Genomic DNA, 16,437 nt, shown 5'->3' with positions numbered 1-16,437 from the left:
TCTGTGCCAGATACTAGGGCTGTGATTTTGCACCTGAGCACTGTCTCACATACGTGGGTAGAAACGTTACAGTCTGTGCACCTGGCTCCAGCTGGAAGCTCATATCCCTCTGCAATGGCAGGCATGCTGGTGCTCTGCTTCTCCATCATCAACCAGAAAACATGCTGCACCTGCATAGGGTCCTGACCACGTGGCCCAGCTCTCCTCTCAACCCTCAGCTGAAGGGCTTTCTCTCTGCAGACTTGAAATTCTAGGCTAAGACTATGCCTGGGAAATTATTGTAAAACTGATTTGGAGTAGAGCTCTGTTCTGGACTGTAGTGGGATGTCTGGGCCTGGAAGGGTGTAAAGGAGGAAGAGCAGCAGAAATGCACACACGTCACTTGTGTTACAGCATTGCTGAAGTGTGTCAGAGTTTCTCACACACGTAAAGCATCCAGCCTTACATCAATAGATAACAGACTGTACCTGAGGGCAAGAAGAAGAGATGTAGTGAGGCATTCAATGGTTGGTTCAAACCCTGGGCACCCACATCTGGGGAAGGAGCTGGCCACCATGTGCTTTGGGACATCCAGCCAGAACTCACCCATTTTTAAGCTGAGTAATTAATGCCACAGACGCCTTTGTGCAATGCTACAGTGGGTCCACACATTCTGTTGCCCCAGGTGAGAGCACAAGCCAAGAAATGGTGTTTGCACTCCCGGCAAGTTGAGGGCGTGCATAAATAACTGAACACACTCCTTTGGCTACACTGCTTAAGAACAAAAAAGAGGTGCAGTGTGAAGGGCCCCAAGCTGGGAAAGAAATCAGAGATGGAAGTGAGATCAACAGAAGACATCTGACCAAGGACACAGGGAGCACAAGACATTACAATGCTGTTCCTGCTCCAACCTCTCTCTCAAACCTACCTCCACACTACAAGATGACTTCAGGGGACAGTCTGTCTGGAAGAACAGGAGGGAAGTATTGGCCACACTGCTACATGCATTGAATCCAGCTGGGTATTTGGCTTGTAGCAGGTTTCTGCTAGCAGACTTGGCCCCTCCAGACAGACCAGGACCAGGAGAATGAATGGAAGAAGTGCCACAATAGATTTCCTTGGAGAGTCTGCAATTAACAAAACCTTAATCCATTAGGCTTTGCAAGGGTTAAATTTTGCATAAAATCCTATTCCAGACAATAGCTCTTTAATTCCATTTGATACCAAGCTTCCTGCAAAAGGAATGTTTACTGGTACTTTTTAATTACGAAAAAAACCATAAATTGTCTGTTTTACTGTCTGTGCTAATTACATTTCATTATATATTTGGAGTAAGCTATGATTTTCCTGCTGGTTCCCATGACATTTTTCATTATCAACCACTAATTGTCTAGCATGCACACTGCATTGTGAACCAAGTAGGCTGATGCGTGGGCAGAAGTTCTAGCGAAAGCTGCAAGGCAGTAGAAGTGCACATTATTATTATTACTATTATGATGTATTAGAAAGTTTCCACCTACTTGCATACCTACATATCCTCATCCCTATCAGCAGTGTCACAGCGCAGCAAAGCACAGGAGTCCATCTGTAACAAGCCTCATGTCTAGCAAGGCTCAGCAACTACTGAGGGAAAGTTATGTGGGGTGAAACAATGACAGCAGCTCCACTGTAAGGACAAGTCTCCTGCTGCGTGCAACGGAAACATCAAGAAGGTTTCTCAGTCACTTCCTCTACTCAGTGCCCAAAGCACGTGGTTATCAGGATCTTGTCACTTTGCCCACTCATAAGCTGAGGCCAAGGTTATAAAGGAAAATAGTGCCATATGTGGAATCCTAAGGGAACAGGATAACTAATGGGATCTTTCTGAGAGTGCAAGACCGAAAAAAAGTAAAGGGTTTTCATGAGCCGCAGCTAACATGGTTTCCATTATGGCAAAACCTCCAACAAATCCACATCTATGCAAGCTCAGAAAGTGCCACAAAGGGTAAAGCAACTCATTGCATGCAGCATTTCATAAATTCAGAACAAGAGAAGCTGTGGGTACCAATTCTTCATACAGCAAACTGCTAGAATAAGGAGTGCACGACCACTGCTCTCCAGATCATCGTTATCAGCCTTGGACAGGTGGCAATTCTATTCATGTGCACCACACACACAATACACAAACACTTCAGAAATAAATGTGTGTTTTCACAGGATTGCAGCTCTCTCCTGATATCGGTTTCAAAGGAGACAAAGCCCGACCCTTCCAACAGCACTGTGAGGGAACAGTTGTATAACTCCTCCTCTTCTCAAGGTGATCCACAAATACATTATCAGAAACGCAATCAGACCACATTCAGCACTGTAGCAGAAGGGTGAAATTCCCACCCAAGGCAGGAGGACTTGCCCTGCATTGAGGGTCAGTTTCACACACTTTATTTTTATGTGCTGATTTACAGATAGCAAGAATGAGAAAGTTCTCCAAGTCCTTTTATATAAGGAATATGAAGGACTGAAAGACACTTTAGACCTGACTATATTTCTATTAACTTTGACTGCAAAATTTGACTGATCAAAGGGTAGAAAAATGGGCCCATTCCTAGCTACTGCTGATGTATTTGCAGGTCACCTTTAAAGATTTAAGCTGCCCTTATGGCATGCTGTCCTGGTTTTGGCCAGAATAGAGTTAATTTTCCTTGGGCTGAGAGGGAGCACAGCTGGAGGGCTGGGCCTGGATCTGTCATTGGAGTATTCCATATCATGTGACATCATGCTCAGGATACAAGGGGATGCTGCTCTCTCATTCTGGTTTCGGTTTCCCAGTCAGTTGCGGGATTTCTGGTGCGGTCAGGATTGCTGCTGGGGGTGGGCTGTGTACCGGTCACCAGTCAGTGAGCAACTACTGTATATTACCCGTTTGGACTTACTATTGTTACACACATGCAATTTCAAAGGTCTCAGAGACAGTACAGCAACTTCATCTCCGTTTCCTCTATGATCCACATAATCACAGTACCCAAACACCTTGCAGGTTTCAATGCATTTATCCCCCCAGCAACTCTGTGAAACAGGGAAACGCTAACACAGGGGCTCCACAGAAGGGGAGCCACAGCACAGACACAACCCAAAAGATCAAGAAAAGTCCTATCCATCTACACAAGCACTTCGGTGTCTAGAAACACCTCACTTTTCACCCCAAGGCTGAGGCTTACAAATAAAACATCTACAGCACCTTCTTTAGGGATGACACCACAGCGACAGTCATGGGTCTCCAGGCATCTCCTCTGTCACCTTGGGTCACCTGAAAGCCACAGGACTGGCATTTCTTCCCCCAAAGCCTGATTTTTCTTAAGGACACAATCCAGTAGAGGTGCCTGACGCCTCCTGGCAACACTGACTTCAAGGGAAGGCACAACGGGCACTACAGGGGACACGGAGGCGGTAGCACTAAGCAAAGGCACTCACCTAAGAAATGGAAGGCCTGACAGAAATTCTCACTTTGTTCTGCTGACCGAGGGTGCCAATTAAACTCACACACCAGAGTAGAAAGAGTAGGCCTATTTTACTGTTAATAATTAAAGGATATAACCAAGTAATACAGAAAATAAGCAATAAGAACAATAAAAAATAGTACACTTAATTATTACTACATACAGTTACCTACAGAAAGTAAGAATAAGCAAGGTAATGCACCTAATCATTACTACATGATGGGGAGAACAGTGATTAAGAAAGATACATCACCACTTGCATACGTTACCAACGTCCAGATCTGCAGTCGCTGGGGAGCCCCGGTTGCAGCGAGGATTTGGAGAACCTTTCCCTGCAAGTGGGAAGTCCTACGCAATGCGTCCATCCGTAGGTGAGGCATCCAAAGTCGCGGCAAGAGGGTCCAGTCTTATGTACCAAAAATCAGCAAGTCAGAATGACTTGCACTTTTCTTTGAGCAGAAACATCTGGCTTCATCCTCCTGTTGGGTTCCACCCAAAGCCTGGCCAGGGCTCGGGGAGGAGAACCAAGGGAGTTTCTAACAAGGTCAAACACTTGGGTTCTCAGCCTTGAACAACGCTAAACAAGGAAAGCTGGATATATTCTCATGACATTTCATCCTCACTATTGATTACATTTTGTCTAAGCTATACCCTTCACTAGTGAGCACACATACATCTTTAATGATCAGATATTAATTAATAAATGCTAATGGTAATACAGATTTTCCTAATTAGCAGACACTAATAATGGATAACATTTGGTTGTGAGGTTCATCTAGAGGTCAACTTTGTTTCAGGGCCTATTATTCACACCCTAGCACTACAGTTGGTCCTTTGACCTAAAGACGAACCATGGCTAATAAACTGTTTTTATGGATAATTCAGGTCTGGAAGTTACGCGTATAGACACCAATCTCTGTTCATCAATTGATGATGTTTCATCAAGTATAGTTATGAATTGTATTCATTCACAAACACTTTTTCCCACTTGAACTCCATGTTTTCATGTCTGATTAAGGCAGTAAATGACTTTCCTGGAGAAGCGCAGTCGCCAAGGATTGTTGTCTTCAGTCCAAAATGCGGTTCCTTCATTTACACCGCTTTGGTCACTGATCCACCACTTGGGTGATACTGGTTGGGCTATCCAAGGCCAATCTTCAAATCCGTCTGGACTCCTGCAAACCCAACAATTGCTGAGGTTAAATGAGTTTGCTACTGCCTCTCCTAGGGATAAGAATCTATTTTCCCAATTCACAATGTGATTAAAATGATAACATATAATCAGTTATATCAACTATTGTCCGCATGTTCTCTGTTCTCCACACAAACTAGTTCCTCAGGTCAGGTGATGCAGATGATATCCTCTCCTGAAGGGGCCGTTGCAGTAAACGGGTAGATTCAATTGTGCAGTACCTGTAAGACAAAATTCTATGCCATGTAGTTACTCTTGCAAGTAACATTGTTTTGCAGGGACATACTCCCATTTTTCTTGTCCAGGTCTCATGATCAAAACGGTGTTATCTTTCCCCATGGCTATTATTTCAGCCGTTTCAGCGGGACAATTTGGCCTCTGAACTCATACTTTGGCTCCATTGTTAATACCTGTTGATCCGAACCCTTTACCTCCACAGACTGTGGTGACTGAAAGGAAAAAATTTTTCACAGAAAGAGTGGGTAGACAGTGGAATAGACTGCCCAGGGAGGTGGTGGAGTCACCATCCCTGGATGTGTTTAAGGGTCATTTAGATGAGATGTTGGGGGATATGGTGTAGGGGAGAACTTTGTAGAGTAGGGCTGATGGTTGGACTCGATGATCCCAAGGGTCTTTTCCAACCTGAATGATTCCATGATTCTATGACTGGGGGTGAATCCCCTTTCTTTACCCCTGCTTGCAGAACCGGTAGTATCAACAATTGTGCTACCTGGTCTTGGGGTTGAATAGTCAAATCTTGTTCACCATTGTTTAACAAAATTACCTTAATTTCACCTTGATAGTCTGCATCAATCACTCCTCCCATGACATGAACACCTTTCAGGGCTAGGCTCAAGCGAGCAGTTATTAATCCAAATCATCTGGGGGGAATCTGAATTCCTGTTCCAGTATCTATGACCCTTGTCTGTCTCATCTGATCTACCATTAGTTCAAGAATTTGTTGTACTTTCTCCTCATCATTCTCTTGAATTAAAATATCATCTATATAGTGACTCAGTTGCATATGAGAAGGCAGTGGTATTTCATCTAAATGTTCAGCTACAATTCTGTGACAGATGGTGGGGCTATGCAACCATCCTTGTGGTAATCGGGTGAAAGTATACTGCCGCCCCTGCCAAGTAAAAGCGAATTGGTCCCAATGCTCTTCTGCAATCGGGATGGTGAAAAATGCATTAACCAAATCTATTGCAGCGTACCAAGTTCCTGGGTGCTTCTGAACCTTTTCTATTAAGGTAACAGTGTCTGGTACGGCTGCTGTGAGTGGTGGAGTATGTTTATTTAATTCTCTAAAATCCACCATCATTCTCCAGGATCCGTCACTTTTCTTGACAGGCCATATTGGATTGTTCCAAGCTGTGGTGGTTGGCTTTAAAACCCCTACATCTAATAAATCTTTAATTGTCTGTGATATCTCTTCATGTCCTCCCAGAATTCTATATTGCTTCATCATGACTAACTTAGTTGCAGCTGGAATCTGCATGGGAGGCATTTTTACTCTACTGACCATAACAGCCTGGCACTAATACAGGGTTTAACTCCAAATTGATACTGACCATCAGGAAGGTTTAAAGTTAGTCCTTTTAGAAGGTCCTATTATATATTCAGGGACAGGGACAACCATGACTGAATACAATCATTTTGGGAGGTTTCTTATTTTCATTTCTATTTGTGTTTGTAAAGCTTCAATTTGTTTTCCTCCCAAACCTGTAATAATTACAGGTTGTCCTTTAAATTTCTTGGGATTCCCATATATCAAGGAGGCCTCCACTCCAGTGTCAATTAGGGCATTTACAGTTTGTGGGGACCTTTTGTTCCAAAAAATTTTAAGCTCCACATGGGGCCGTTGGTCCTTCCGCACCCACTGCACTGGGGCTTGGCCATCACTTCATTCATGCCGATCGTAATATTGATTCACCTCACTTGCCTCTTGCAAAGGGTACAAGTCAAAAAACAGTGCCCAATCCTCTTTCACCCCCGGAACCATTGATCCACTCATGGGGGGCCCTCTACAAGGAGATGGAGGGTCCCGTTGAGGTTTGAGAAGGGGCACCATAGGCTGAGTTGTCCCTGGATCCTTAGTTTTAGAACTCTGCACTCTCTTGCTAGGTTTATTCAGCCCTCTTTGTTTATATATTCGCCACAGCTCGTTAGTTGGAATACCAACATTTTTTTCACGAGACATGCCAACTTTTAACAAAGCCGTAAATATTTCCTTACAAGAAATCCTGTTTCCACTGCTTTTAAGGCTATCTCGAGTATCCTGATTCCCTGCACTCCCTCGGGGGTCCCACTCTCCAAGGTCACCCAGCTGCTGTATTTTTTCTATCACATTACAAAGGGGATTTCCCATCTCATTAATCAAGAGTTATGATTACATTTATATATGCCGGTCGGGCAGTCTTAATTATTTTGTTTCTCATGGTAATAGACAAAGGATGCCACATCATAGTGTCAGCATCTTCTATAAAAACTACTGCTTTCATCCCTTCCTCTTTCAGTCACTGTAAACAATCTTGCAAAGTATACCACGGACATTCAGATGCCGGACAATCATTTTCTGTAGGATACTTAGTATGACATCCCTGAGCTGCCAAAGCCAATAAATTTGTATCCTGATGATTATTCCAAAGTGCATCTTGCACAAAAGAATCTGAACTTAAAATCAAAAACCTTTTAGAATCTCCTGTGTCAAGGGTTATCCCTGCAGCTCCCTGACCATGCAAGCGCACCATCCAAGAAAGCAGGGATTCCTCCGGTCTCTGCTTAAATGTGTCAATTATGTTGTTTACCTCATGCTGAGTGCAATCCTCTATCACATCCTTCCTCACAGGTTGCCCATTATTAGGATCTACTACTCTCTTTCACCTCCACACAGGTTTCACACATCTATGAATACATCTGAGGGACCAGCCGCAGCAGAATCCACAGAATCACAGACACCACCATCCCATTTCTCTGGGTGCACACACGCTTCTGCAATCACTGCATGCGCTTTCTTACACTTCACTCATAGTCTCCTTTTCTTATACTGCACAACCCGTACTGCAGCTCTTTTGGCTACAGTCTGATAAGTATCCAACTTATGGGCAAGCAACTTATTTTGGCACTGTAACATTACAATTTGACTCTGCAAATCACATATTTGTCGCTCCATGTGGGAGCATTCTAACAACAGCCTCTCTTTACTCTGGTGTTGTTTTTTATATGCAGTTAACAAGATCCACCCTCGTTTACCTAAATTTGTAGTCTCTTTTCCTTTTTCAACAGATACTTTTGTCATACAATCTAAAACATCCAATGGTTCAGCTCCGTTTAGCTGACTCTCACATTGCTCACATGGTCCTCCAACCTTAGCCCACTCCAGCGAGCTGTAGGGAGGGTCTTCCCACCCTGGAAGGTCAGGTGGAATTGACACATTAGCTTTGATTTTAAATAATGGCATTTTTGTCGGATCACATTTCTGACACCAATTTATGTTCTGCTGATTGAGGGTGCCAAATTCAGACACCAGAGTAAAAAGAGTAGGCCTAATTTACTGTTAATAATTAAAGGATATAACCAAGTAATACAGAAAATAAGCAATAAGAACAATAAAAAATAGTACACTTAATTATTACTACATACAGTTACCTACAGAAAATAAGAATAAGCAAGGTAATGCACCTAATCATTACTACATGATGGGGAGAACAGTGATTAAGAAAGATACATCACCACTTGCATACGTTACCAACGTCCAGATTTGCAGTTGCTGGGGAGCCCCGGTTGCAGCGAGGATTTGGAGAACCTTTCCCTGCAAGTGGGAAGTCCTACGCGATGCGTCCATCCGTAGGTGAGGCATCCAAAGTCGCGGCAAGAGGGTCCAGTCTTATGTACCAAAAATCAGCAAGTCAGAATGACCTGCACTTTTCTTTGAGTAGAAACATCTGGTTTCATCCTCCTGTTGGATTCCACCCAAAGTCTGTCCTGGCCTTTCTAACAAGGTCAAACACTTGGGTTCTCAGCCTTGAACAACGCTAAACAAGGAAAGCTGGATATATTCTCATGACATTTCATCCTCACTATTGATTACATTTTGTCTAAGCTATACCCTTCACTAGTGAGCACACATACATCTTTAATGATCAGATATTAATTAATAAATGCTAATGGTAATACAGATTTTACTAATTAGCAGATACTAATAATGGATAACATTTGGTTGTGAGGTTCATCTAGAGGTCAACTTTGTTTCAGGGCCTATTATTCATGCCCTAGCACTACACGCTTAAACCCACATTTTCCTTTTCCCAGTATCATGTCCCATGTACACAACTACAGAAGGGCATCCTCTACCCTTTAGGCTGAGCTTGGCTCACTGTGCAGCCCATTTTGGGGCCAGCAGTAGGGCCAGCACTGGTACACCTGATTTTTTCAACCTGTTTTCTGAAAGGGAAGACCCAGACTTGAGATCTCAGGGTGCAGTCTGGACCTCACTGAGAACCTGCTATAGATAAATGACCAAGACATAAACACTGGGAGGGAAAACCTCAGAGCATCCAGCAGCTCACCTGTGAGAGCCGTAAGCCAGCAATGAGGATGCCCAAGTTCAAGAAGGCTTACCCTGGGGGCAGAGTTTCCCCCTTACAAAGACTGCTATGTATTTCGCTATATACGACCCTGTGGCAGCACTGTTTTCTCAGCAGCAGAAATCCCACCCTGGCCTTAAGCAATGCTCCTGATGACATTTGCAACCAAGCAGACACAGTTCTGTGAAATATTCTGCCTTCAACCAAAGTTGTTTTCCAATTAGAAAAGATGAAGTATTAGTTTTGCTGGATGTGTTTCAAATGTCTGGGGAACTCTAGTTCAAGTCAACAGCAAGTACACGGTGTTTGCAAATGATGATGCCTGAAGTTCCGCATCCAGAAGAGTCCTGGCTCTCACCCCATTCCTCTGTCTGTAAGCACACATACCACAAATACAGATGAAACAAGGGAACAGACGTGTCCTAATGGACAGAGGAGCATTCACACTGTCTAACAGAGGTGACTTAAGTAATAATCTAGGCCTCTAGAGGGTGATTCAGAGACTAATTATCAATCTTAGTAATAATCTTAGAAAAGGCTCCAATTCAGCATGATATTTAAAATTCATTGAAGTTAACAGGGCCATGGAGACTGAGAATTTGAGCAGCACATCACTTGAACTGCCATTCACGAACTGAAAGCTGTTCCCCTCCATGTCAGGACTGAAGATGTTTAACAGGGACAGCACAAGGAACCTTGTGGTACCCATGCAGGCCTTGGTCTTCCTGTATCACCACAGGTACTTGCCAGGATCATTATCAGAGTTGGGCCAACAGCTGAAATAATCAAAGTGAAAACCGCAGCCTTCACAACTGTTTGTCTCAGTCCTTCTCCAGACTGGTGAAGAAAAATTAGAACTGGGCAGAAAATTACTTTCTACCATCTATGAGAAACCCTTACACTCAAGTCTTTGCTCTGTCATTTCTTCTCTATCTCAATATTCACCCTAATGTGAATAAGCTATGCTCAAATTCTCAGTTTTGCATGCTGGAACTATTCTCCTTTGTAAAAACAGCCATCACATAAAGCAGTGAGGGGACCAACTTCATGGTCAAGGCTTTCACCTAAGATGTAGGAAAGCAAAAGAAGGCTACAGTGATAAATGCATATACAATCTGGATTATATCAAATGAGAGAAATAAACTAGTTCCTAAAAAACAGCCTCCTGTTGTTTAGGGCTCTCGTGTTAGAGATGAGACCTGTACTCAAATGCAAGTCTGAATCAAGCAGGACAGAGACTTGAACTTGCCCCTTCTATGTGTCCTTTGACTGTCTGACCTCCAGAAAACCTGCTGCAGTGGCAAGGGACAGCTGGTTTCTCTCACCATCATCACGCTCTGCTCAGAGAGGAATTCTACTCTGAGTAAGGACACAACTTGGGCCTCAGAAAGTTTTTTCAAGATCATGTATTTCTTAGAAAAAGGTGTAATTTAAACAGAATTTAACTGTCCGACAAGACCGTGTTTTCTCAGAAGATTCTCAGCCCACTCTTACTGTAGTAGGTTTGTCTTTGATCGTGTCCCAGGCTTGTTTTCAGTCACAGTACAACACACATTTCATAATCGGATACATTTTGTCATAGCTGACACCACCACTGCCTTACTGGTAGAAAGGGAAGACTAGGGCTGTCAGTCTGCCACCTTTCTTGAACACTGAAGTCACGCTTTTTTTTTTCTTCCCTTTTCCTTAAAGACAACTTCTTTGTTGCCATGGCATCACTAATGCAGTATTTTGAGACAGGGGAAGAAGATAACCGTGCATCATCACAGTGACACATCTATCAACTGTCATCCTCTCAAAAAGGGTAAATAAGTAAGGATGCCAGTGTAGACTTTTAAAGGCTCCTCCACCCTTTTTAATTCATAGAATCACAGAATGGTTTGGGTTGGAAGGGGCTTTAAAGATCACCTTGTCCCAATCCCCCTGCCATGGGCAGGGACACCTTCCACTAGACCAGGTTGCTCAAAGCCCCAACATGGCCTTGAACACTGCCAGGGAGGGGGCAGCCACAGCTTCTCTGGGCAACCTGTGCCAATGTCTCACCACCCTCACATGAAAGAACTGTTTCCTTACATCTAATCTAAATCTACCATGTCTCAGTTTAAAACCGTTATCTCATCCTATCACCACATTCCCTGATAAAGAGTCTCTCCCCATCTTTCCTGTAGCCCCCTTTAAGTACTGGAAGGCCACTGTAAGGTCTCCCCAGACCCTTCTCTTCTCCAGGTTGAACAACCCCAACTCTCCCAGCCTGTCCTCATAGTGGAGGTGCTCCAGCCCCCTGACCATCTTCATGGCCTCCTCTGGACCCGCTCAAGCAGGTCCATGTCCTTCTTATGTTGGCGGCCCGAGAGCTGAACACAGCACTGCAGGTGGGCTCTCATGAGAACGGAGTAGAGGGGGAGAATCACCTCCCTCAACCTGCTGACCACACTTCTCTTGATGCAGTCCATGATATGGTTGGCTTTCTGGGCTGTGAGCACACATTGCTGGTTAATGTTCATTTTCCATCCACTAATATCCCCCAGCCTGCATCTCTGCAGGGCTGCTCTCAATCCACTGATCACCCAGCCTGTATTTGTGCACGGTATTGCCTCAATCCATGTGCAAGACCTTGCACTTGGCACTTTTCCCTCTCACATAAAAATTGCTGTCTACAAAGGTCATGCCTTGGTTTTATGACAGAGAATTTGTCTCTCAGTAAGCATTATCTAGGTTTATTTTTTAATTTCTTCTCTTCTCCCCATGCTACATGACACCAGCTGAGGTACACATTCACAAGAGAACAGGAGCACCTGCATGTTCAGAAAATGCCATCCTGGCTCCCCATGTTAAACCATGTGGTGACTGATTCATAATTCTTGCTTGTACAATGATTTCTTCCTGAACTAGCAAGGTATCTACTGCTGAGCACAACCCACATTTATCTCAACAGTAAGAGAAATGAAAAACAGTACTGTGATGGTGTCTCCCATATACCATCTTCAACTCACCAGGTGTGGTCTTGCTAGCCTTGTAGCACATCTTTCTTATCACTGCCAGAATTATTTTAAAGAAACTTTTACTAACTTATCAAATCAAGGCCTTGCACTCAGCACAATGGCATTTCCCTCCTTGACCATGCATATAAGAACATTGCATCAGGTCCCTTCCAAAATTTCAGAGAAATCTCTGCACACTGCTGTCACAACCCTGTTATCTCAGTAAAACCAGGGAACAGTCACAGGGAGAGATGCTCGTGTCTCAACACACTCCCTGACTTTTAGTCCAGATCAGTGAACAGACAACAACAGACACAATGACTTTCAGCACACCACCACTGCCACAGTTCACAGGTTCGCAGTTGTGACATGATGAGCTTTTCATCTTCAGGTGGTACAAAAGGAGGAATAATATAATGAAATGAAAACTTATATAAGCTGAATTTATCAAGGCTTCTGCAAGAGTGGAGGGAGCAGAGAGCAATAAGCAAAGCAGTGACAGAAGGCTAAACTGGCAGGATCCCTGGTATGGGTCAAGAATTCAACAGTGAGCACAGTCCTCTAGCAAACAAAAATAAGTATTTTACATTTGAGAGAGAGAAGAAAGGGGAGGAGAGAGAAGAGAAAAGAGGATCTCAGTTGCTGTTTCTCTCTTATTTAGGGGGATAACAAAGAATAAGCTGTCTCCACTCAGAACTGAAGTGCTCTCACCTCTTCAAAGAGGAATTTAATTGGGATCTTTATGCTCTCATGTACTTACTTTTCTCATCCACAAAACCTTGTTCTTAGTTCCACCAATCTGACCCAAGGCAGAATGACTCACCACAGCAAAAGGCTGGACAGCAGCTTTTTTCTCAAAGACCTAAATAAATGCTACTCCATCAGTTGACCAAGGACGATGCAGCAGTAAACCTCTTGCTGAAGGCTGTGTGTTGCCTTGGCAACCTGTCTGATCTCCATTGCTCCAGGGACTGGAAATGTGCTGCCAACAGGAGATTTCAGCTAATCAAACCAAATCTCTTAATACTTAGATGATTTCCCATCTGCGGAGAGCAGGCCATGTGCCCGTGGAAAGCAGGGCACCCTCTGAACACAGCCCTGGCTCCTCCTTGACCCATTATTTGTTGGCTCCTTGTAGGCCATGGACATCTCCTGACAGCTACTGAAGGAGATGGGGGGGGTAGCAAGAGGCCACAACATAGTCTCTATCTGCACAGCAGCTCCATGCCTGCCCTCAGCACATGCCTAGTAGGCTGCAGAGATGACAGGAGACCAGCTGCCTGCTGAGAGCTGCCTGCAGGCAGCAGGACCCTCACAGGGTCCATGCCTCAACCCCTGACCTTTGAAAGAAAAATACATTTTCCAATATTGGTAACATTCACTCCCAACAAGCCTGGTGCTACATGTTTTGAGCCTTCTCAATCCACTTTGTCCCTTTTTGAGCTCCCATTAAACACATTCAGATAACAGTGGCAGTGGCGAACTGCTGACCAAGAAGTAAAAGTGGGACAATCATGTATCTCTCAACCTTGCTAGACCAGGGACAACTTCTAATTGTCAATGCTAAAAGGGCAGCTTTCGTGGCTAATTTTGCCTTGAAAGCACAACCAGCAATTGATTATTTTTTTTTTTAAATTAAAGTAGAAACAAGACCAACCTTTCTACAGCTCCACTAAAGGTTTCCGGACCCTGCATTTAAGCCCAGCCACAAAGACAAACAATCAGTCTGGCATTTAGCACAACCAACAAGACACAAAAAGAGGCATGAGCAGTAAACAGGAGAGGAATTTTCTACAGTTGCACTGCTGCCGAGACAAGAAATTCTGTTTGATGGTGATGAGATTCATGTCTGGGAGAAGTCACCAATTACCATCTAACAACCCCCAGCGTTAGATCACCTAAGATGGCCCTGACTATGATCTTTCCATGCAAATGCCAAAGGGGATCCGGACGTTTGAACAGCAGAGTCAACCCTGGCATTCAGACTCTCCTTCCCCTCCTGGGTCATTCTTTACTGCATCTCAGAGGACACTAACACACCTAAAAGCCACAGGACCTACACTGAACTCATTCCACACATGCTGTTTGCTGTCAGATTAACTCATATTTATTGCCACATTTAGGGGAGGGGACCCTTAGATGTTTTTTGTCCTGGTATGGAGAACATCTGCACAGGAGATGCTGCTCCAGCACACAGCTCCCTGGGACCTGGGCTAGCTACCAAGCTAGCTCCAGCTCTTGAGGAACAGGATGGAGGAATTGCTGGTATTTAAAAGGGAGCCCTGAAGCAGAAGGCGGCTGCTCATAAGGTGTGGTTTCAAAGAAAGAGCATATTGTGGAAGATTTCTAGGCCTCTGGTATCGACCAAGTGACCTACGCCCTGAGAAAACATGTTCTAACAATAACAAAAGCCACTAAAACAAATGCTCGGGGAAAAAAAACATCAGTGGTTTCTAGAGGCATGTATTTAATAAAGTGAAGAGCTTAGCAGGTACTGCCACCTTCTACCATGTCACCGTGATTTTTTCTCTATTCACGTTAGTATAACAAACCAGTTAACCTATTACTAGGGCTGCATGAAGAAGGGCATGAACTGAAGTCATCACTCAGCTAACCAAGGGCTCTGTGATAAGGGAAAGGCAATGAAGTCCTGCAGGCATAAGTAAGAGGAAACCAGAGCTGGTTTTAATGGCCAGGAGAACAGCTGGCACCCTATGTGTGCTTTCCCACCTTATTCTTTCCTATATCATGCCTTCTTTCTGTTCCAGGCACTTCTCAGCCTTGTTTAATCTCAGTTCAGCCAAACTGAATCAAAGATGGACCCTGGGACTTATGCCCAAAATATCTGTCTCTACAGGGCATGGTAAATCAAAAGCATGGAAATAAAAAGCAGAGTTGTCACTGATCTAATGGGGAGCAGGAATGATCTCAGAGAAAACAAATGTTGATGATGCAAGACACCCTCCATAATTCCTTTTTAAAAGCAACATGCAGGGCAGGATCCCAGCACTACAAAACCTGTGAGAAGGGCCCCCTCCAGATGAAAGCGACCACAATGCTGCCTTGGAGGATTCATTTGCGTTAACAAGTTTCAAAGCATCCGCCTGCAGTTTCTTTCAAGCAAGAGCTGTGACGTCAGCCTGTTCTCAGGGATAAATGCAGAGCCATGCCACTTCAGAGCCAGAAGAGTGAGAAGGGGGAGGCAGATAGAGGCGACTGTTAGCCAAAACAGATGCAAGGGAGACAGACTAAAATAGATTCCACGTATTTCAAGGGCTTCTGCAGTTCTTAAGCTCCAGTCCAGCCCACGTGAGCAAACATCCCCACACATATTCAGCAAAACACTTGACATAAAGCACCACAAGAACGAAGTGCAACATGTTCCTTGGATGTTTTCAGGCACACTAAACCAAGCTATGGAGTCTACTTGCTACTTTATTTGGATCTCTTCAGCTATTTTCTCCCACAACCATCATGCTACACTTAGGTCTTTTTTTTAACCCACCTCAGTCACAAATACCTGCAAGTATCCATGGGTCCCCTTGCACAGTGGTCAGATGTGCCCTCTGCTTAACAGGAATGCAAATACTCTGCACTTATGTTACTCATTATGGATACAGAATTATGGTCTTACTACTGCTTTACAGTAAAATCTGAAATGACAGCAGGAAACAGCACAATGTCAAAGCAGAAAACAGAAGAAAAGGCTAACTCCTGTTTCATTACTTGCGATTTCCAAGACCATGTATTTCAAAAAAACCAAAGAAGCATGCAAATCCAAAGTAACAAGTGTTGGTAACACAGGATTTGCTTTTCAGACTGTAATTGTCACCAAAGTAACAAACCAGGAAAGCTATCCTCACCAAGAAATAGTCACAAATCATTCAAGACATGAGACTTACCTAATCGCACTCTCATAAAGCGGCAAAATAAGTCAAACCAGCAATAAAATTTCCCAAGAACACTCTTCTCACAAATAACACATTTTAAAACTTTCTTCCTGGGACAGGTTGCTAAATCCTTGGGATCTGCAGTGTTCACACAAGCTGGGCAAAGCTGAAGAGAAGCACAGTCCTGAGTTTCAAAAACAGGAGTAGTGCTCGTGCTTTTGCTCCTTCCTCTGTATGTACTTGCTGATTTAATGTCCCAAGGAAGAAGGAAGGCTTCTGCTTGGTAAACATGTGACAGCCACCAAAGGAATGCTAGCCAGAGAAACAAGATAA

General features: G+C 43.9%; 1 protein-coding gene across 1 annotated transcript in view; it reads right to left on the bottom strand.

The window, feature by feature from the left end:
- SYT16 (synaptotagmin 16) overlaps positions 1-16,201 on the bottom strand; it is a 72,515-nt gene extending 56,314 nt beyond the window's left edge. The window contains exon 1 of the mRNA XM_074821615.1: positions 16,117-16,201. Coding sequence (XP_074677716.1) covers positions 16,117-16,132 — 16 coding nt within the window. The 5' untranslated portion in view covers positions 16,133-16,201. The remainder of the gene's footprint in view (positions 1-16,116) is intronic.
- Between the last annotated feature and the right edge of the window lie 236 nt (positions 16,202-16,437).

This window comes from Strix aluco, chromosome 4, assembly GCF_031877795.1.
Source record: "Strix aluco isolate bStrAlu1 chromosome 4, bStrAlu1.hap1, whole genome shotgun sequence".
Classification (NCBI taxonomy): Eukaryota; Metazoa; Chordata; class Aves; order Strigiformes; family Strigidae; genus Strix; species Strix aluco.
Note: the sequence above shows the minus strand (reverse complement) of the source record. Positions and strands in the feature narration are given on the sequence as shown.